The sequence below is a fragment of the Gouania willdenowi genome, chromosome 1 (assembly GCF_900634775.1).
Source record: "Gouania willdenowi chromosome 1, fGouWil2.1, whole genome shotgun sequence".
Taxonomy (NCBI): domain Eukaryota; kingdom Metazoa; phylum Chordata; class Actinopteri; order Blenniiformes; family Gobiesocidae; genus Gouania; species Gouania willdenowi.
Window position 1 is genome coordinate 21,161,581 of NC_041044.1, and position 22,197 is coordinate 21,183,777.

At 40.4% G+C, this 22,197-nt stretch overlaps 1 protein-coding gene across 1 annotated transcript in view; it reads left to right on the forward strand.

Annotated features, from left to right (window-relative positions):
- The window catches only part of tbc1d9 (TBC1 domain family, member 9 (with GRAM domain)), a 36,858-nt gene extending 14,753 nt beyond the window's left edge, over nucleotides 1-22,105 (forward strand). The window contains exons 5-21 of the mRNA XM_028443485.1: nucleotides 406-667; nucleotides 2,161-2,368; nucleotides 2,954-3,160; nucleotides 3,234-3,398; nucleotides 3,503-3,653; nucleotides 8,927-9,141; nucleotides 9,227-9,344; nucleotides 10,155-10,440; nucleotides 11,653-11,782; nucleotides 11,976-12,074; nucleotides 12,435-12,503; nucleotides 13,440-13,680; nucleotides 13,798-13,863; nucleotides 16,020-16,106; nucleotides 18,599-18,667; nucleotides 20,243-20,346; nucleotides 20,421-22,105. Coding sequence (XP_028299286.1) covers nucleotides 406-667; nucleotides 2,161-2,368; nucleotides 2,954-3,160; nucleotides 3,234-3,398; nucleotides 3,503-3,653; nucleotides 8,927-9,141; nucleotides 9,227-9,344; nucleotides 10,155-10,440; nucleotides 11,653-11,782; nucleotides 11,976-12,074; nucleotides 12,435-12,503; nucleotides 13,440-13,680; nucleotides 13,798-13,863; nucleotides 16,020-16,106; nucleotides 18,599-18,667; nucleotides 20,243-20,346; nucleotides 20,421-21,137 — 3,194 coding nt within the window. The 3' untranslated portion in view covers nucleotides 21,138-22,105. The remainder of the gene's footprint in view (nucleotides 1-405; nucleotides 668-2,160; nucleotides 2,369-2,953; nucleotides 3,161-3,233; nucleotides 3,399-3,502; nucleotides 3,654-8,926; nucleotides 9,142-9,226; nucleotides 9,345-10,154; nucleotides 10,441-11,652; nucleotides 11,783-11,975; nucleotides 12,075-12,434; nucleotides 12,504-13,439; nucleotides 13,681-13,797; nucleotides 13,864-16,019; nucleotides 16,107-18,598; nucleotides 18,668-20,242; nucleotides 20,347-20,420) is intronic.
- Nucleotides 22,106-22,197: the final 92 nt, after the last annotated feature.

A 22,197-nucleotide genomic window follows, 5' to 3' on the forward strand; every position in this document is an offset into this window, starting at 1 on the left:
TTCAGTTTAACGACTTACCTAATTTAATTGAATTAACTGTTCAATCTTATTTGATAAAGTAACAATGATTAATAATATCTGAACATGATTAAATTATTTCATTACCTACTTTTTGGTAATTTGGATAAACTTTGGAAATGACTTCCTTGACTGCGTACCATCTCTGACCTTTCAGCAAAGCCTTAGTGTTTTATTTAATTAAATGGTTTAATGAGCTTTTAGTCTAATTTTGATTATTAATGAGGTTCTTATTGCACAGCAATTATGGGTTTTTTTTATGACCCTCCTTTCCTTTACTGTGAATGCCTTTCATTACATTCTGGGTTGTAAATGGCTATTTGGATGTTGATTAAAAGATCTCATCCCCTGTGGGCCGACTCTAAAGCTTTTCTCTGCTACACTCAGCTAAACTGGTGGTGCGCTGGGCAGACATAACCCAGCTTGAGAAGAGCGCCACTCTCCTGCTGCCCGACGCGATCAAGGTGAGCACCCGCAACAAAGAGCACGTCTTCTCCGTCTTCCTGAACATCAATGAAACCTTCAAGCTGGCGGAGCAGCTGGCCAACATTGCCATGCGTCAACTGCTGGACAACAAAGGCTTCGAAGAGGACCGCTCACTGCCCAAGCTCAAGAAGAAGTCACCCAAGAAGGTGTCGGCACTTAAGAGGTACTGAACAAACAGCTACGGAGCGGCAGCACTTTTCTGCTCATCTATAATGAATGTGCTTTACATGCACAGCACATGTTTACAGTGTGTGGTCGATGCAGGTTCATTTGATGGCAGGAGAAGCAGATACTGGGATGGTGGTTAGCATGTAACAGTGTGCCCCTGTATTAGTGTGAAAAGGTGTTCTGTGTTTGGGATGAAACAGCAACGATCTGAAAATAAAACCCCACTTTATGAGGTCGACTCTGTGAAGTCTCTTTGAGTTCCTGAAATGTCTTCAGGTTGTTGGTCTAACTTTCACTGCTCTGTTCATTTTCCTACCACTTTAGTGCTGATCAGGCGTTTTGTGATGTCATAAAATGGTTAAGAAACAGTTTATTGAATAAGGTGAAATGGCGATCAACTGTGTGAATAGCAGGACTTTTATCACCACTTTGAATGGTCTTTTAAGGCAGGGGTTCTCAACCTTGGGGTCAGGACCCTGTTCGGTCTGCAAGACACTGGGAGGTGGCTGCCAGATGCCTTCAAGAAACTAAGAATATTTTTTGAACAGTTTGAGCCCATTTGTGACTTTTTTTTTTTTTAACCCTTTTTCTGCAACCACTTCAAACTTGCCATATTTTAACCTATTTTCATCACTTTTTCTTGCCATATTTTTGCTCCTTTTAATGCATTTTTGCTACATTACTCCCATTCCTGCCACTTCTCCATCAAATTTCAATGCCTTTCCTCACATTTTTCCACTTTCAAGACATTTTCAGTGCTTATAAACCCTTTCCAACACTTTTCCACCTAATGTCACAAATGTTGACCCATTATTGTCACTTTAAACCTCTTTTCACCATATTTCATGCTTATTTTTTTGGCCATTTTAACCAAATTCACAATTTTTCATGCCCCTTATTTGCCAGTTTAAACTAATTGTTCCAACTTTTTGAATTACATTCCCCCCCTTCCCCATTTCTGCCACTTTTAAGCCAATATTGACATTTTGAACCCTTCATACCACTTTTTCTGTCTGTTTTTTGGCTACTTAATTTGAATTTTTTAACTGATTACTATTAAAATCCAATTTTACCACCTTTTCCACCATATTTGGTCACTTTTAGCCCATTTTATATCTGATTAAAACAAGGATTTACATCTTTAAGATGACTATATACTATGGCTCAAATACTAATACAGTTTCTGGATAACAGTGGATGTTATTCAGATAAATAAATAAATGTGGTTATCACAGATTAGTAAAACAATGAACCATCATTTTGCTGACTTAATGAATTGGCCCCAAAAGGCTCTCCCCTTTACTCCTGCTTATAGACGGCCCTGTCTTCACTTGACTGTTCTTCAATGTTCATGTTTGTGTTCAACCACAGTGGGGGTCCCCGGTCTCTGTGGCACCTTTATTTTGAGGGTCACAGGCTGAAAAGGTTGAGAACCACTGTTCTAATAAGGACTGAAACTAGTCTTTAATGGACTTCTACATCTTTCAGAGATCTGGATGCAAGAGCAAAAAGCGAACGGTACCGAGCGCTCTTCCGTCTGCCCAAAGATGAGAAACTGGACGGACACACAGACTGCACACTGTGGACTCCATTTAACAAGATGCACATCCTGGGGCAGATGTTTGTGTCCACCAACTACATCTGCTTCACCAGCAAGGAGGAGACGCTTTGCAGCCTCATCATCCCCCTGCGTGAGGTGAACAATCAAACATTTGTTAATGTATTTGCTAATGATTAGCGCTATGTCTTGTCTTATTTTGGTTAGAATAGTTTTGCTTTGTGACTTTGATTCTATACATGATAATTGGTTCAAACAACTTCTTGACACGCAAACTAACCATTAGTTTGAAGAATGCTTGACCCAAAACAAGCAAATCACACCTGCAGTGGATCATATCCTTACTTTGCATCATCCATTTAAAGGTAAATAATAGTGGTTTGTTTACTTTGTCCTGTGTGTAAAATATTTTTAAAGTGCTGAAACCTTTTTAAGAGTGTTATCTTCTAACTACTTTATACTGGGATTCTGTTATTCAAAGCAGGTTGTTGATGGATGTAAAATATAATTGATTTCTGAGGCAAAATTTTGATATTTAGGTTAAAAAACCCATCAGTCATAAATGATGCTTCTAAACCGTGTTTATTATCATTGTCAGTTGCTCTTCCTTCAATAATCTATTCAGATCTGAATAGAAATGTCTTCTATTAAAACTAATGATCTAAATGGTAACCATGGATACCCTTTTCTCTGAGCCTGTGTTTGTTTTCTGACCTGCTGTAGGTGGCGATCGTGGAGAAGGCGGACAGCTCCAACGTGCTGCCCAGTCCGCTCTCCATCAGCACCAAGAACCGCATGACCTTCCTGTTCGCTAACCTCAAAGACAGAGACTTCCTGGTGCAGAGGATCTCTGACTTTCTCCAGCAAACAACCTCCAAGATATACCTGGAGAGGGAGCTCACCAGCAGTCTCAACAGCTCAGATGATGAGGTGAAGGTTTCCTTATTGTATCCCCAGCACATTTGTCTTAGTTCACTAGTTTAAATCCAGGATGTGTGTCCAGGTCTACTCCCAGCATGGCTCGGTCCTTTCTAGCAGTCCGCAGCACAGTGTGGGTTCAGAAGGCGAGCGAACCTTCAACCTGAACGACAGCAGCGTGCCCACAGCCACACAAGCCCTCATGACTATGTATCGTCATCGCACACCAGAGGAGTTTAATCCCAAACTGGTGATTTTCCCATTTTAAGATTCTGTGATTCAGCTTCATGCATGTCATGCTTTCTGGAATCCCTTTTTCAACATGTGTCATTTTATGTAATGTTTTTTGTCCAGGCTAAGGAGTTCCTGAAGGAGCAGGCGTGGAAGACCCACTTCACTGAATACGGACAGGGAGTGTGTATGTATCGCACAGAGAAGACCAAGGAGCTCGTTCTGCAGGGGATTCCTGAGAGCATGAGAGGGGAGCTGTGGCTGCTCTTCTCAGGTGAGGAAAATCTGTCTTTACTCAAGCAGAGCACTGAACCATTTAAAGTAACTGTAAGCATTTAACGGACGTAGGACGCTGGGCTTGTAATTGGAAGGTTGCCGGTTCAAATCTCACCTGCGCCATCACTGTGGGATGTTGAGCAAGTCCCTCAACCCCTAACTGCTCCCCAGGCGCTGTAAATGGCTGCCGACTGCTCCTCAGGGATGAGTTAAAATGCAGAGAACAAATTTCATATATGTAACATATATGACCAATAAAGGCAAAAGCCCTGATTTAATTTAATTAATTTAATTTAATTTAATTCATAAAATGTGACTATTTTCACTGTAAGAAAAACAAGAGTAGATTAAAACAGTTTTTATTACAATTTTTTTCTTGTTCTATTATTCTGTTAATGCCTTAATATTACTCAATATCTGCTCTTAGGACAACTTTATCAGTTTAGATGCTTCTGGAACCTCATTTTCCATGGAGACAAATAGTTCCTGCCAAAAGCTTTAAAGAGCTAAAGACTTTTTTTTTATTTTAAAGCTAAGATACAACTTTTTAAATATATATAGTGTATATATATATATAAATTTCCCACTGGGGAAACGGGCTGCCAGTGTGGGTCCTTAGGCAAGACCCTTCACGCTACTGCCTACCTCATACAATGATGAGAGACAATGAAAGGAATGACATGGCGGCTCAGACGTCGCCCGACCAAACAAGGTCTGCGTCAGGTGTTGGGGAACCAGAGCACCTCAATGTAAAATGGGCTACTGGAACAAGGAGGAAATGGGCGAGATGCGAGAACAGGGCTCTGATGGAATGCTACTACTCCAGTAACCCTAGCCAGAGGGGCTACATGCAGAGGATGTGGGAGAAATGGTTACTTCGAAACCCACAGTCCAAACTCATGGCGAAACAACTAGTAGGTCAGTGTTCCAACATCCACAAACGGCAACTGCTATCACAACTTGAGATTGACGAGGTACAGCACCAATGCTCCGGCAACGGGGAGCCAGGACACCAGGTCAGAGGGGAGTTAACACCAGCCCCCACAATGGAGATTGGGTATGAAGCCCCAATAAGTGCAATCACACTGACCAAGGGAGCGACTGACCTGAAAAAAAAGATCTTGTCAAAAATGTCCAGCAGGCAACCCCCAAGCCAATTACAGAGGCTAAGAGAAGTACCGCCAGAAAGTCTCCTAGAAGATGTGAATGCAGCTCTGAGAGCAATTCCTACATCAACCATCACTGAAACCAATGAGCTGATATACTCCACAGCAGCAGTGATCCTAGAGACGCTTGGCTATCGTAAGAGCAACCATGAGATGAAATACCCACCATGGAAAAGAAGGCTGGAGGCTAACATCAAGGCAACACGGAGAGAAGTGAGTCAATTGAACGAGGCCTTGAAAGGTGCAATGAAAAAGCAAGCACCCAAAAGGTACAGCCAGATGCCCATACCTGAAGCATTGGAAACTGCCAAACAAAGGCTCCAAGCCTTGGCCAGCCGCCTAAAGAGATACACGAGAGACAACGAAGCCAGACGAGTAAATCGTCTGTTCGCAACTCAACCAGCGAAAGTGTACGCTCAGTGGCAGGGTAACAATAACAGAGCAGACCCACCAAGGCTGGAAACTGAACAGTACTGGAAAGGCATATGGGAGAAGGAGGCAGCACACAACAGTGATGCACAGTGGCTGGTGGCTCTGAGAGAGGACCACAGCAACCTCCCTGAACAGAATCCAGTTACCATCACAGTGGCAGACGTCCAAGAAAGAGCCTCAGGTATGAAAAACTGGACAGCACCAGGCCCTGACATGATACACGCCTACTGGCTTAATAAACTCACGGCACTCCATGAGCGCTTGGCAGCACAAATGAACCAGCTGCTGAGAGATGGGAATCACCCTGAATGGTTAACCGAAGGGCGCACAATCCTGATCCTGAAGGATCCCTCAAAGGGTACAGTCCCATCCAACTATTGCCTAATAACCTGCCTCTCCACAACGTGGAAGCTCATGTCCGGCACCATAGCGGCTAAGATAAGCGGGCACATGGATCAATACATGAGCACAGCTCAGAAGGGAATCGGCAAAGATACCAGAGGTGCCAAACACCAGCTCCTGGTAGACAGAACAGTCGCTCGAGACTGCAGAACCCGACATACTAACCTGAGCACTGCCTGGATTGATTACAAGAAGGCCTACGACTCAATTCCACATACTTGGATCATTGGAAGCCTGGAGCTATACAACATAAACAGGATTCTAAGAACCTTCATTGCAAACTCGATGAGGCTGTGGAAAACCACCCTTGAAGCCCATGGCAAGCCACTTGCACAAGTCTCCATCAAATGTGGCATATTCCAAGGAGACGCCCTGTCCCCACTGCTGTTCTGCATAGATGACAGCAAGCTGTACGCTAAGAATGAGTGAGACATCGACTCACTGATCCATACCACCCGGATATACAGTGCAGACATTGGGATGTCATTCGGACTAGAGAAATGTGGTCGGATGGTGACTAAGAGAGGGAAGGTAGTCCACACAGAAGGGGTCTCACTCCCAGAAGGAACAATAGCAGACATTGAGGACAGTTACAAGTACCTTGGAATCCCACAAGCAAATGGCAACCTCGAAGAGGTGACAAGAAAAGCGGCTTCGGCCAAATACCTCCAACGAGTAAGACAGGTCGTAAGAAGCCAGCTCAATGGCAAGAACAAGACCCGGGCAATAAACAGCTAAGCCCTGCCAGTAATCAGATACCCTGCAGGAATAATAAGCTGGCCAAAGGATGAGATACAGACCACAGATGTTAAGACGCGAAAGCTCCTAACCATGCACGGAGGGTTCCACCCCAAATCCAGCACTCTGAGACTGTACGCTAGCCGGAAGGAAGGAGGACGAGGACTAGTGAGTGTGAGAGCCACTATCCAGGATGAAACATCCAAGATCCATAAGTACATCAAGGACAAGGCTCCAACAGATGACGTGCTCAGTGAATGTCTCAGACAATGGGGAACAGATGATGAGGTGCTGGAGGTTCCATCATGGGAGGACAAGCCCCTACATGGGATGTACCACCGAAACATAACTGAAGTGGCGGATATCAAGAAATCCTACTAATGGCTAGACAGAGCCGGACTAAAGGACAGCACAGAGGCACTCATCATGGCTGCACAGGAGCAGGCCTTGAGCACCAGAGCAATAGAGGCCCAGATCTACCACACCAGACAAGACCCCAGGTGTAGACTGTGCAAAGAGGCCAATGAGACAATCCAGCACATAACTGCAGGGTGTAAGATGCTGGCAGGGAAAGCTTACATTGAGCACCATAACCAAGTGGCTGGTATAGTGTACAGGAACATCTGTGCAGAGTATGGGCTGGAAACCCCAAGGTCAAAGTGGGAAACACCTCCAAAGGTGGTAGAGAATGACCGAGCCAAGATCCTGTGGGACTTCCAGATACAGACGGACAGAATGGTAATGGCGAACCAACCAGACATTGTGGTGGTGGACAAAGAGCAGAGGAAAGCCGTTGTGGTCGACATAGCAATACCAAGCAACTTCAACATCAGGAAAAAGGAACACGAGAAACTAGAGAAATACCAGGGGCTCAGAGAAGAGTTGGAGAAAACCTGGACGGTGAAGGCATCAGTGGTGCCCGTGGTTATTGGGGCACTCGGGGCAGTGACCCCCAAACTGGAGGAGTGGCTCCAGCAGATCCCAGGAAATACATCAGACATCTCGGTCCAGAAAAGTGCAGTTCTAGGAACAGCAAAGATACTGCGCAGAACCCTCAAGCTCCCAGGCCTCTGGTAGAGGACCTGAGCTTGGAGGAAAAAAGAGAGACCGCCCTCGGAGGGTGAGGAAGAGTTTTATTTATTTTTTTATATATATATAAACACAGTGACTTTCTTTATATAGTAACTATGCATCTATAATAACCTAACATATAATAGCTATTAAATACAATATATTATTTATTTTTATTTTTGTTTGTTTCATTTATTTAGCACACAGAAAGAAAACAATATTTAAGGTGCATGGAGGGAACAAAGCCCAAATGGCTTGTATAAGAGCGCCACCCCTTTCAATAAACACAATTTAAAACAAAGGCTAACAAACAAACACTTTTAAAATCATGAGAAAAAATGCACAATTAAACTTTGATTGATGAGGAAAACTAATATATGAATAAATAAAAAAATTTATATCAAAAGACAAATAAAAAAATTGAACAAAGTATTAATTGAAGTAATAATTGTAGTTTTTGTTTCTGCAGCTTTTGATCTTCAGATTTTACTTTTGTTTTAAATGTTTCTGTTTGTGTTCTCCTGTTGAAACCTCAAAAATCCGACAATAGTCATACAATTACAAATCTATAGATTTGATCCTGATAAATATTACATAATTTCTGCAGAAATTAAACCTGTTTTTGTTGTTGAACTTTTTGATTCAATCCTTGCTCATTCAGTTACATTTAGTAAAAAAAAAAAAAAAAAAAAAAAAAACCTTTGACTTGCCCAATTTGGCTGTACTAAACATACTGTATACTTTCCGGTTCACACACCCCAGAGTCTCATTCACAAGCACGGTCATGTGTTTAAAACCGCAACGGTTAGTGTATGTCCTCACCTGCTATGCCAGTGGTTCTTTTCAGCTCGCGACCCCAAAAATAAAGATGCCAGAGGCCGGGACCTCCACTGTATCTGAAGTGGGTTGAACACAGACATGAATATTAAAGAACAGTCATGTGGAGACAGAGCCATCTATGAGGGGGAATAAAGGGGAGAGCTTTTTGGGACCCTTCCATAAAGCAAAATGATGGTCCATTGTTCTATCAATCTGTGATAACCACATTTATTTATGTATCGATCTGAATAATATCCACTGTTATCCAGGAAATTTAGTAGTATTTGTGCCATAGTATATAGTCATCTTAAAAATTTTATCTGTGTTTTAATTAGAAACAAAATGGGTTTAAAGTGATCAAAAATGGTGGAATAGGTGTTAAATTGGATTTGAAAAACCACAGAAGTCAGTTAAAAGTAGCAAATTAAAGTGGTTAAAAAGGACAGAAAAAGTAATAAGAATGGTTCTAAGTGTCAATATTGGCTTAAAAGTGGCAGAAAAAAGTAGTAGTCTCATGGGAGATAATATCTGTTGGCTTTGTGGATTATTTGTTCAACCCCAAACAACATCTTAGCTAGAAATGGCACTGTTGATGAAATTAATTTAAACACTTATCCCGGCTTTATATTTGATGTTGTAAAAGGAGCAATCAACGAGATGGCCACCCATCCTGGATACTACGAAGACCTGGTGGAGAAATCAATGGGAAAGTACAATCTGGCAACAGAGGAGATTGAGAGGGATCTCCATCGCTCTCTGCCTGAACACCCGGCCTTTCAGAACGAGATGGGTATCGCCGCCCTGCGCAGGGTCCTCACGGCCTACGCCTTCAGAAATCCCAACATTGGATATTGCCAGGTACTGTTCAGTCTATCTGTGCTCTGATTGGTTGTACACATGCTGGTCTTTAGCAGGACTGTTATTTTCTGTTGTGATTCTCCAGGCTATGAATATTGTGACGTCAGTGTTGCTGCTGTATTCCAAAGAAGAGGAGGCTTTCTGGCTGCTGGTGGCGCTGTGTGAGAGGATGCTGCCTGACTACTACAATACACGAGTTGTAGGTCAGTGCATTTATGTTATTGGGTCAAAGTAACACAGCCAGGGTTGGGGTCAATTACAGTTTTCAATTACATTTATGTCTTCAATTATCGATGTTCAGTTACAACTAAATTATGATAATGGGGATTTTTTTTCATATTACAATTAAAATTACAATATTTTTTCCGCTGAAAGTCAATGACAATTACATTCTCAATTACTAAAGTTCAAATTCAATAAATTATTACTGAGCCTTTGATAAATGACCCCAAACGTATCCCTCCTTTTGTGTTAGCTTTCTGTTAGCATCTCCAATGATAGCGGGTCAGTTTTTTGTCTCAAATCAGCTGTAAAATACACTAAAATCATCAAAATTGTTTTCTTGGTTACCTTGTGGCTTCCTTACCCATAAAAATATTATTATTAATGTCTTTGGTGTGGGCGTCTAAGCCTTTCTTTCTGTCAGTATACCCCTCCATTTCAATTTATTTAAAAAAAAAAAAAGATAAAATGACACTGAACTGAAATGTAGTGCGAAAACTTAATATGAAACATATTCTAATAATTGTTAACTAAATATGTGTAAACAACTAATGTGTAACACGTTTTGCGTTAGAATTTCCATGCAAATTACAAATACAAAGTCAATTATCCAAACTCAATTACAACTCAATTATGATTACGACAGCAACAAATGTTTTCAATTACAGTTACAATTACAATTATGCCATTATTATAATTAATTATCAATTACGCGATTAAATTATAATTGACCTCCACCCTGAACACAGCTATTATAACCTAACAAGTGCTCTTTCCCACACTCCTACTAGGAGCTCTAGTGGATCAGGGCGTGTTTGAGGAGCTGGCCCGTGAGTACGTCCCTCAGCTCTACGACTGCATGCAGGACCTGGGAGTCATCTCCACCATTTCACTCTCCTGGTTCCTCACCATATTCCTGTCGGTCATGCCGTTTGAGAGTGCCGTGGTAGTGGTGGACTGTTTCTTCTACGACGGCATCAAAGTCATCTTTCAGCTGGCGCTCTCTGTGTTGGACGCCAACATCCATCAGCTGTTAAGCTGCAAGGACGACGGGGAGGCTATGACTGTGCTGGGCAGGTAAGGATGTGTATTAGGTCAGTGTATGGTTCAGGGTTATGGTCAATTGTATTTTTCATTTATAATTATGTGTTCAATTACCCATGTTCAATTACAATTACAGGGATCAGCATTTTTTTTTCATTCAATTAAATTACAATATTTTTTTATCCTCTGAAAGAACAATTACCTTCTCAATTATTATTAATCACAATTACTGTGCCTGAAATAAATAACCTAATAAAAGTTAACCTTCCTCATGTGTTAGCTTTCTGTTAGCATCTCTTATGATAACAGGTCCTAAATCAGCTGTAAAATACACTAAAACAAATATCTATCATTTAATTTCTTATCTATTGGTTACCTTGTTAGGCTTCCTAATCAATGAAAATAAAGGTTTTAATATTTCTGTTGTGAGCCTTTTTTGTTTTTTAAATGGTATAATGTGGGAAAGCTTGATATGAAACATGTGTAGAACTGTGAGTTCTTATGGCAATTATAATTACAAAGTCAGTTATTTAACTCCATTGCAATTGTGGTTTTTCTCGCCCAGGTTAAAATGTCTTAGGGATCGTACTCTGGCGTAATTTTTGATATGGCAAAACGGGGCTTGCGGTGTGCAGAAATCTGTGCACGAATATCTCACTTAAGTGTGGGTGGAAGAGGTTTTTCTTCAATCATGTCCTCAAAAAACAACGTACTGATTCATGTCCATCCACTTCTGTTTGACCAGTAGCGCCGAAATTCTTTCTTCCTGCTACAGCATCATCCTCAAACAAGCTCTTACTTTGAAAATAACAACTTCCGGTTGCACCATATAAAAAAAACCAGCCGTTTTTTTCACTTATATTCTAGAATTTCTTTTTTATTGTTTTTAGAAATGGTAAATGCTAGTCCAACAGTTTTTAAAGTTTCAAACTAATAAAAGGAGTAACTTTGTACCTGCAGCTTGTATTAAAACAGGGGTGCCATACTCCAGTCCTCGAGGGCCGGATTACTGAGACTTTTAGATGTCTCCCTGCTCCAACACACCTAATTCAACTGAATGGCTCGTTATAATGCTTCTGCAGAGCTTGATGACAACACATTGGTTTCAACGAGGTGTGTTGGAGCAGGCACACATCGAAAAGTCTCAGGAATCCGGCCCCCTGGCACCCCTGTATTAAAAGTTTGTCTTTTCTGGGTCTCGTTTCTTGACGTGCCTCCAATAGTTCCTCTTCATATCTGTTACAGGTATTTGGACAGTGTGTCCAACAAGGACAGCACCCTTCCTCCCATCCCCCACCTGCACTCTTTACTCACCGATAACGGAGAACCACACCCCGAGGTGGACATTTTCAAACTGGCCCGCAGCTCCTATGAGGTAACAAACCTGATGTCGGTTTGCTTTTTCATCTTCAAACACATGAAAACCAAGTATATTACAATGTGGTTTTTGTTCCACTGTTAACTGTTCTGTTATCACTCATTTGTATCCTCACTAACACACAGCTGTCCAGCGTCATTAGCCTTTTCCACCATAACAAGCCTGACCTACAGTGCTCTCTTTTTCTCAGAAATTTGGCTCAATTCGGGCCGATGTGATTGAACAAATGCGCTTCAAGCAGCGGCTAAGGGTCATCCAAACCATTGAAGACACAACAAAGCGCAACGTGGTAAGGACTCAAAAAATTACCTCGAAATCTAGTGATTGTACACTCGAAAAAACCTGAACAGACGGAACAAAGATGGATTCAGAGAAAATGTTAATAGAATTTATTACATTGAATGGATTAAGTTGAAATGTTTTATGGGTGTCTGTCAAATGAGGGCTAGGGAGAGAATTGTTATTACTTATTACTGTATACTGGATGTTTCTTTGAAAGACCTTTGTCCCTTTAATATTCAAGCTAAACTCTGAACCTACAGCGGATGAGCAAACAGCCACCCTGCCTTCAATTATTAACATTAATAGGAACAAAGGCCCTTTTTTAGCTACTTTCTCTCTGCTTGGACTAAATGTGTTTATGTTCAAGGTGAGAACTATCGTCACAGAGACAGCCTTCAGTGTCGATGAGTTAGAGGAGCTTTATGTCCTATTCAAGGTAAGCTATAGATCAGTGGTTCCCAAACTTTTCGTACTCCCGTACCCCTTCAGACATTTAACCTGAAGCCACGTACCCCCTAACGCTGCACACTTAAAAAACATAATAATGTAATGCAGTGTTTTTCAATCTTGGGGTCGCCTGAAATGTCTAATAACTTATAATAATTAAAAAATACTGATTAAAATTGTATTTTTTAAATGTTTTAATTATTATTCTTTTTCAAATTGTAACACCACACACAAAACATTCTTAAACAACTGTATTCTATACTTTCACTTTCTCAAATATACGTAAGTCTATGAATAAATAAAATACAGTATAAAAATATCAGAGCTGGCGCATCTTGTCACTTTTTGCACTAATACTGCCAACAACAAAGATCAAAATTTGACAAAGAAAAAAAAAAAAGGCCAAAAACGTGTGATATTAAAATGGGGTCACGACCTAAAAAGGTTGGGAACCACTGATGTAATGTCACACACAATGTAGCCCTACAGTGAAATTTGTCTCTGAATTTTATCTATCCTGTTGAGGAACCCTATATAATAATAATAATAATAATAATAATAATAATAATAATAATAATAATAATGTGTAACCCAGTAACCTTGGGTAATCTTACATCAGCTAATGTGTAATTTGTGGCAATGCATGGAGGCTCCTGACTGCTAATCGATTTATATTCTAGTTTCCAATTTTTATTTCTATTGATGTACCCCCATGACAATTTCCGTACCCCACTTTGGGAACCTAGGCTATATATGATATAAAGTAAAGTGCAGTAGTCAAGGCCCTTCTTAGCATTTTTTCTACAGGTAACTGGGTGAGAAATGGGGAGATTAGGATGTCCTTTGTATTCTGGTTTCTCTCTCTGCTTTGATGATTTTCTGATCTGGTTTTTACATCTTACACGCCTCTCTCCTGTTTTTTCAGGCAGAGCACTTGACCAGCTGTTACTGGGGCGGCAGCAGCAACCCCACAGAGCGCCATGACCCCAGTCTGCCATACCTGGAGCAGTACCGCATCGATGTGGAGCAGTTCAAAGACTTGTTCTCCCTGCTCTTCCCCTGGGCCAACGGTGCTCACTCCGAATCTCTGGCCGTGCGCTTTTTCCGCCTCCTCGATCAAAACGGCGACGCCCTCATAAACTTTCGAGAGTTCATCAATGGTTTCGGTAAGTGGACTGTGACATATGCTGGTGTGCTTATGTTTAAATTGAGCCTGCGATTGAAATAGAGGGACCATGTGGCCTTTTGGTGCCTGATGTGTGAGGCTTGTGTTTGTGTTTCAGGGGTTCTGTGTCACGGGGACCTCACTGAAAAGCTGAAGATGTTCTACAAAGTGCACGTCTTACCTGGTGAGTGCTCAGGTGCACAATTAGAAACTCATGATTAGAGGACTACACCAGTTATTGCTCAAAAGCAAGGCAAATGTGTTTGTATAGCGCATTTCATACTCAAGGCTACATAATGTGCTTTACATGATCAAAAGGTGCAACAGAAAGATAAGAACATTGAAATCAGCAGAAAAAATTACATCAACAATATTATGATTAAAAAGTTCCCTCTCAGTCGTATGCAGTAGAGAAAAAGAGTGCCTTTAACTTGGATTTAAATCTGTTTCCAATGTATCATAGAAAGGTAAAAAGAAAGAACTTCCTCAAGGTCTTTCCTCTAAAGATAATTTATCTTTCATAATTTTATTATTGGTACTCATCTTAAAATAAATTCCAACTAAATTAAAGGTGAGTAATAATAGTGTAACTACTATATACTATACTGACAGTGGCACTATAACTAGTACTTAGGGGAATAGGACAAACAAAGAGGCACTTGTTTAAAACTAGTACATGTGAAAGGAAGGCTCTGTTCAGGTTCTCCCACTCAATGTAAGAGCAGATACGTTTCAGGCTGTTTTTGGAATGAGGGAGGGAGTGAGGCCTGGAGGGGCCAGGAGATGGAATTTCCTTGGGAGTGAGGCACACTGGGGGAATAATGAGGTGAATAGAAGAAGCTGCTACAGAGAATGAACTCCATGTATACAAATTTAATTTGATTTTTATTTATTTTCTCTCTGTCATGGTACAGATGACTATTTTTTCACAAGGAATATTCAACCTCGTTACATTCCATGTCCATACATTAACAAATCAAGAAGAACTTATAGCCTGCTCTCAGTACCAAAATAGGAAAACACATAACACTAAACACCATGTTCATATTGTATTAGGAGTCTCTTAAAGGAGACATGTCATGCTTTTAAATCCTTCTTTATACTGGCGGAGGTTGTAGAAGCAGTCACCCTTGAAGTGCTTCGCGCACACAAAAATGATCTTACCCACAGATGTGGGTACATTTCCATAAAAAATAAAACTCAACCAGGCACTTTGAAAAGGTTCTGATGCTGGGAGACGGTGTAATGAAGCGTGTGGGTTACTACATCCAACAACCGAACATTTTGACTTATCCTCTCGTAACTTCGGCATCCTTGAGCTTGGACTACAAAATAAAAGCAAGAAATAAAAATGGCGGATTGCTCGAAGTGTTGGGCCTGGAGTCGATGTCCTGATTTGGCAGTTCTGCTGCAAATACTGTGATGTAATAGTTCAAAAAACGTAATAGAGAATAGAAAAATCGAAACAGATTGAAAAATATGACCAAAACAGAATATAAAGATATCAACGGAGCACCTGAAGAGACTAATTTGAACTTTTCTGTACTTCTAAACACTCTAAATATACAACAAAATGCATTTAAGGGCTAAAAAAGTGGATTTAGCATGATATGTCCCCTCTAAGCTGAAATATATTCAAACAGCTCTTTATATCACTATGGAATGAATTCCACATTTTGACCCCAACAACAGAAATGCACATCTGCTTTAAGGTTGTTCGTGCAAATTGATGTTTGAAAGTAAATGTCCTTGTAATGGTTCCCATTCTCTGAACTAAAAACAAACATGTTTCCTAAATGTTCTGGTAATTCTCCATTTTTAGCTCTTAACATAACTGTGAGTATCTGCAGCTCAATCTCCAAGTTTTAACAAACCTGAGTTAATAAACAGACTGCTTGTGTGCTCTCTGTAACCAGCCTCGTAAATAATTCTAACTGTTCTTTTCTGTAATAAAAATTATGGTTTTAAATTGGTTATGTACGTATTTCCCCAGATTTCTACATAATAACAAAGATATAGCAAAATAAGAGAGCAGTACAGTATTCTCATGGCATTACTTTTTAACAAAAAATTGTTTTGTTTAGAATAAAAAGGTTCTTAGACACCTTAACAACGTGTAAGTGAACAACTAATACATTTAAGTTTCAAAAGTTAATAAGAATTCATCATTTCTGGACTCATCCATTCTTTCATTTATCTATTCTACTGCTTTGGTGTTATATCTAAGCAGCTCCATGGTCTGCAGCAGCCCATCACAGGGATACATTCTCCAGATGTTCATCAAAACACAAAACAACGGCCACACTTCTACAATACTCCATCTTTAACTTTTGTTCCCAGAATTCACTCGTGAGCCAGAAGAGCCCGACTCAGCCTTTGAAGCCACACAGTATTTCTTTGAGGACATCACACCTGAAACATCACTCAGTAAGAATCCTCCTGCTTTTATTGGCACCAACATCCAAACAGGGAATGTTGTCCTACTGGTTTGAGTCATGGTTTCTCCATCAGTATCTGTGTCCATAGTGGATGAACTTTGAAAAATCTATTGCGTGTCATTTGACATGCTGCAGCAAATATGTGCAGCCGTCACGTGAAACACTATTGTTTGCAGAGACACAGGTTCGTTCATCAGTTTTGTGTTGTTGTTTTTTCAACCTGGTCAAAGTGTGCAGAGTTGAATTATCTTTTATCTTTGAGCTGCATTCACTGGTTATATATTTATTGTCTTTTTCCGAGTTTAACTTCTATTTTTGCCCCTGGTTTGTTGGACGTGACAGCCATCTGTAAACCCTGACACGGTTTATTGATTGGACCGTTAAACTGACTTTGGGATTTTGGGATAACGACGGAAAAAGCCCAGTTAATTTTTTATGTATAGAGCGGCCTGTACATAAAAGGCAGTTATGTACACATTGCTGCACTGCAATATTGTGGGGTTTGCAATGCATGGTGACACTCACTAAAAACAGTCTACTGCAGTGTTTTTCTCAAACTTTTTCACACCAAGGACCATTTAACCAATAAAAGAAAAATCCTGGACCACCTAACTCGACAAATATCCCAAACCAAAAGATCTGTTTATAAAATGGATATAGTACATTATTGTTAATGTAATGTTATAATCATATGAATTATATATACAGCACTGTCTCAAAATGTAAAGTAAATGATTCTCTGTCATTCAACAATTTCAAGCTTTAACCAGGTTTAAGCAAAAGTGCAACAGCAACTTCACAGTAGCTTAAATTTTCTGATTAAGAAATCAGAAAACTACATATTATATTACAATTAAAAAAATAATGAACTCTTCCCTTAGCATTTCAGCATAGTGCGAATAAAAAAAAAATATTAACATGCTCTATGGCACACATATAGCCTACTCAAAGGGTAAACAAATGTAAACAAACAGGATCACTAGTTGTACTAGTAGAAGCGATGCAAATGTAGTAGGAGGGATTTTAACCAAATCCAGCATCCTGATTTGTTGTAATATTTTTTGAAATATTACTTCCCAATGGCAAGCCTGAACTTGCTTTTCCCTGCCCCCTTATTAGCTTATAAGGATTACTAGTAGTTCTAGTGATAGTTTTTGCTTCACTAGTAAAGTGTAGGCGAGCACTAGTAAACCATAATTGAGAATCGTGTTGGCCAGTGGTTCTCAAATGGGGGTACGTATACGCGATGGCACCACAGGGGCTACTTGAGAGAGAGAAGGGAAAATGAACAAATGAAAGCATTAAAAATATGGGGTTTTATAATGTTTCATTTGTGTTAATCATACTAAACATTACCATCAATTCACAAAACGACAACAAAAAAAACACAAACTAAGAGAAGAACATACTGAATAATAAAAAGAACAGACAAACAACAACAAAATGCACAAAATTACACCAAAAACACACACATCAAGAGAGAAAAATACATACTATTAGCAGCAACACACAAAACGACAACAGACACACTAGAAGAATACATGAGATCACTACAAAATACACATACATAACAGAGAACATACAAAACGACTTGAAAAACAACCAAACTAAGACAAAAATTGACTGAATAATAAAGAAAAAAAAACAACAAAATACACAAAATGGTGACAGAAATGATCTTATTAGAACATGAACAGAAGGATCAGTCAAGAAGGAAATGACTGTAAATGATAAAAACTACAGAAATAAATCTATCGAGGAGACACTAAATACTGTTTAATTCACTTATTTATAGAATTAGATTCTTTAAAATATGTGTTATCACTCATTTATTCCATCATTATGCTCTATAGTTGTTTTTTCACAGAATTCTGAGCAAAAGGTGTACTTGAATTCAAAAGTAAGAGAAAAAGGGTATTTGGGCCAAAAAAAAGTTTGAGAAGCACTGGTGTAGACCTTCTCCAAAGGTGACTATTAGAGCTTAACTATGGTTGATTTCACTGGTTTATGCTCAATGGGTTTCCCATATCCTGGTCCTAATCTACTGATGTACATAAACACAAATGTTGCTGCTCTTATGCCGGTTCCCTCGTGTGTTTCTTATCTTGTTGTTTGGGTTCGTGTTCGGTTACGTTTAATTGTTTACATGTCATACAGTTGGATGTGTTTGAAGTGAAACAGCAGGCGTGACATATCTGATGACTACAGTGATAAAAACATACTTTAGGGATCATGTTTTTACAGTCAGGTCCTTTGAAATGCTGCACAATAGATTGTGTTTTATCAGATCTTTTCGTAAGTCACTTAAATGCTTTCCTGGGTTTTTGAAAAGTACATAGAATTATGTGTTGCTGTGAGTCTGTGTAATAGAACTGTTTTTGTGATTCCATTATTGCTACTAAAAGTGTTTGTCTAACGTCTAGCGACAAGGCTTTCTTATGTAAAGTTTGAAATGATTGTAAAATTCTGATCTCTTCTCAGGTCACGACCCAAAGTACAAAAGTGAGAAGGACGACGGATTTGTCAGAGTTACATTCAAAACTGAAAAAGGTAAGCTGCCTTTACTGAAGACTATAACGGTCATAAACTAGTTTTAAAAGGGTTTATAAATTGATAACCTTATTGTTTATCTTTATTTATTTATTTGGTCATTCTATTGTTGCTGTTGGTTAGATATTAAGCCAAACTATTGGTATGATACTTAGTTAGTTATTCTCCCACGTGCGTTAGTCCAAAAAGCCACACAACAGCGCTGTTTCTGGCTGTGTGCTATCCTCTCCCTGTACTTAAGTCAGTCGCTGCACTACACAGTGAAACAAGCTGTCATATGCAGATGAGGATGAACCAGAAACGGTTCCCACACAATGTTTTAACGAGGCTCAGCTCGGGTCACTTTAAACAATTTATATTTAAAACTGCGTATTATGGAAGCCAATAGTTCTGTTTGACTGCAAACATCCCTCTGTATTAAAGCAGGACGGGTTATTTCCTCATATCTGTGACTCAGTCACACTGCAGTAATCTGATCAATGATCTGATCAAATCAACCTGTTACATTGTTTATAAATGAAGGCATTTCAAATTAAAAGTGAACTTTATTATTTTCACGCATTTCAATGACATGAACAAGCGTTGGGAAAACTCCATGGGCCGTGATTTCTAGACAGCCCAAAAAATGACATCACCGCCTCCTTTCCTTCAGCCTGCCTTCATTCACACATACACGTAGGAGAGAAGCGCGTAACTGCAGGCGCGTAAAAATACACTTAAGTCCAGATGGGAGAATAGACCCCTATGTACTTAGTACTTAGTAACTTAGTTACTCTCTTCTTCTTTTTGACGAAGGCAGTCACATTTTTCTTCTCCCGCTCTATCTGCTCTTGCTTCCTGCTTGTTTTGTCTACTGCTGTTAGGAGACTCTCTCTGTATTCATCCAAAACCGAAACTATGGAATTGGTCAGCTGGTCATTTATTGCTATTTATCACATTTTTTCAATGAAAAAACCAGGCTGAGGTGAGAATACGTGCTCTGATGGAACATTTCCAGCCGGTTACACGATGGATTCCTGGGATTCCTGGAAGGTCGTTTGTCTGTCTTTATTTTCCGTTTAGGACGCCGAGGATATATACTGTACATGATTGGATGCATGGTAGCAGGGATGCTGCTAATTGGAGCTGGCGGCTATCTGATCTATCGTGAAGTCTGTATTACGTTGGCAGCCATTTTGGGAAGGCTGCCAGTCATCACTGATCCCACAATATTGGATTTACTGTGACCAGAGACTTTAAGGCTACTGTAAAGAATGCTAGTCTGTAAGGAAAACAATTCATTATCACAGAATGGCCTGCCCTAACACGCTCATGGATGTGTCCAATTTTACCTGGATGTTTCCAGATGTGACTCTTTGTCCTCACCCTCCCCCTCCCAATCCCCTACTACCAGCAGAACTATCGGCTCTGAACCATAACATCTGACTATATCAGATGAGAGCAAAATGTATTGAGTCTACATCTTCTCTGCTTTGGTTTTCACTGGCCCTCTACCTTTATTATTTTGGAGGAAATATACAGTCATTGTTTGTGTTTTTAGTGCTTTAAGATGTGCTTTTTTTCTATGTTTTCCAGTGAAGAAGCTGAATGCTCCAGAGTATCGCCACTACCTGAAACTGTGGAACCAGGACACAAAGTCTACACAGGAAAACACAAAGGACTTACCCAAGCTGAATCAGGTACGCTAATATCTGCTGTGCGCACACACGACTCCCAACAATCACTGACTTCATGTCAACCTTATCCTCCTCAGAGCCAGTTTATTGAGCTGTGTAAGACTCTGTACAGCATGTTTAGCGAGGATGTGGCTGAACAGGAGCTCTATCACGCCACGGCCACAGTGGCCAGTCTGCTGCTGGAGATGGGAGAGGTGGGGAAGCTGTTTTCCTCCTGTTCCAGGGAAGAACGCAGCCAGGAGCACAAACCTGAAGACGGCAACTCTGATCCCACTGCCTCGCCGGACGCTCAGGATCTGGGAGACTTTTCTAACCCCCCACATTTGGAGCAGGGTGATGAAGAGAGCGAGCAGCTGCCGCCCATGCAAGACATCAAGTTGGAGGACTCGTCTCCCAAAGACACGCCCGCGTCCTCCGCCATGCTCATCTCTGACGATGAAACCAAGGACGACACGTCCATGTCGTCCTACTCGGTGCTCAGCGCGGGCTCCCATGAGCTGGATGAGAAGCTGCAGTGTGAGGACATTGCAGACGACACGGTGCTGGTGCGCAGCAACGGAGAGAGGAGCGGCCGTGGGCGCGGGGGGCAGCTGCCTCACGGCACCAGCGTGGACAAAGACTGGGCCATTACCTTTGAGCAGTTCCTGGCCTCGGTCCTCACTGAACATGCTTTAGTGCGATACTTTGAAAGGTCAGTGGACGTGGCAGCTCGCATTACTAACGCAAAGAACGTGCGTAAAGTGGGGCGCCCCCTACTGTCCACAAGTGACTATGAGATTTCTCTGTCTGGTTGAAAAACTCTACAAGGATTCACAGAAAGACTCACATTATTCCTGAAGATAAACCATGACAGTGCGTGTTGTTGTTTTGTTTTTTAAGAGTTAAATGTACAGTGTGTGCGTGAGTGCAAGTTTAACGAATGTGACCAACATTTCTCTTGTCAATCTATACTTGAGAGAAAATACTTTTCTCTTCTTAACTGAGAATAGATCCTCAGTGAGTACATGTGGTAGCTGTACTTTATAGGGCAATATCCATGTGTGGTTACATTGTAATATCTAGGATAAGTAGGTTATATATAGGACTGATTCAAACCGCTGTTGTCTTTCTGTGCAGTGCGTACGCCCACTTGACGTATCTGATCAAACTGATGATTTCTTGCTGTACAGTGTCCATTTGCTGCTGAATAATTTATTCATCTCGGAACAAAAACAGGAAATTAACAAAACAAAGTCGTGGGAATCCAACGACACAGGCTTCTTGTCTGTTTTATGTGTTCCAGTGTTCACTTTAGCACAGTGGCTCACTTTAAAGCTCATATTCTACCACTGGCACTCCTAACTGTGACTGAACATTCACCTGATGAAGCAACTCCTGTAAATCCCTGCTCTTGTTTAGAATGAACTGTAAATACAAACAATGACACAATCACTTACACGTGCTTCAGGATGATGTGTGCGTGCAAAGAAATGAGGATTACACTAAAAACGCTGTTGGAAACCTGCACTTTGTGTTTACAACATAACGGGACTCACTAATGTAGTAGAGCTTGCCTCTCTTTTTTATGTCATGTTGTCAGCACTCCAACTTCAGTTTTTTTTTTTTGTTTTTTAAATTTTTTTACCTTTTAGTTTTGTGCATTTTTGCATTGCCTTTTTAGTTGTTTTTAAGCGTTTGATTTCAGAGGTCCAGTTGTTTTGACTCTGGGTGTTGATGCATCATGTATCACTTCACTAGTTAATAAACATGACTGTATGACTGATTCAACACTCTTGTCTGAATTTATCCTACCAACGTCACAGGGTGTTACTGCCATCTAGTGGAGGATCACTTCCCTTTCCCATCTACTCATCA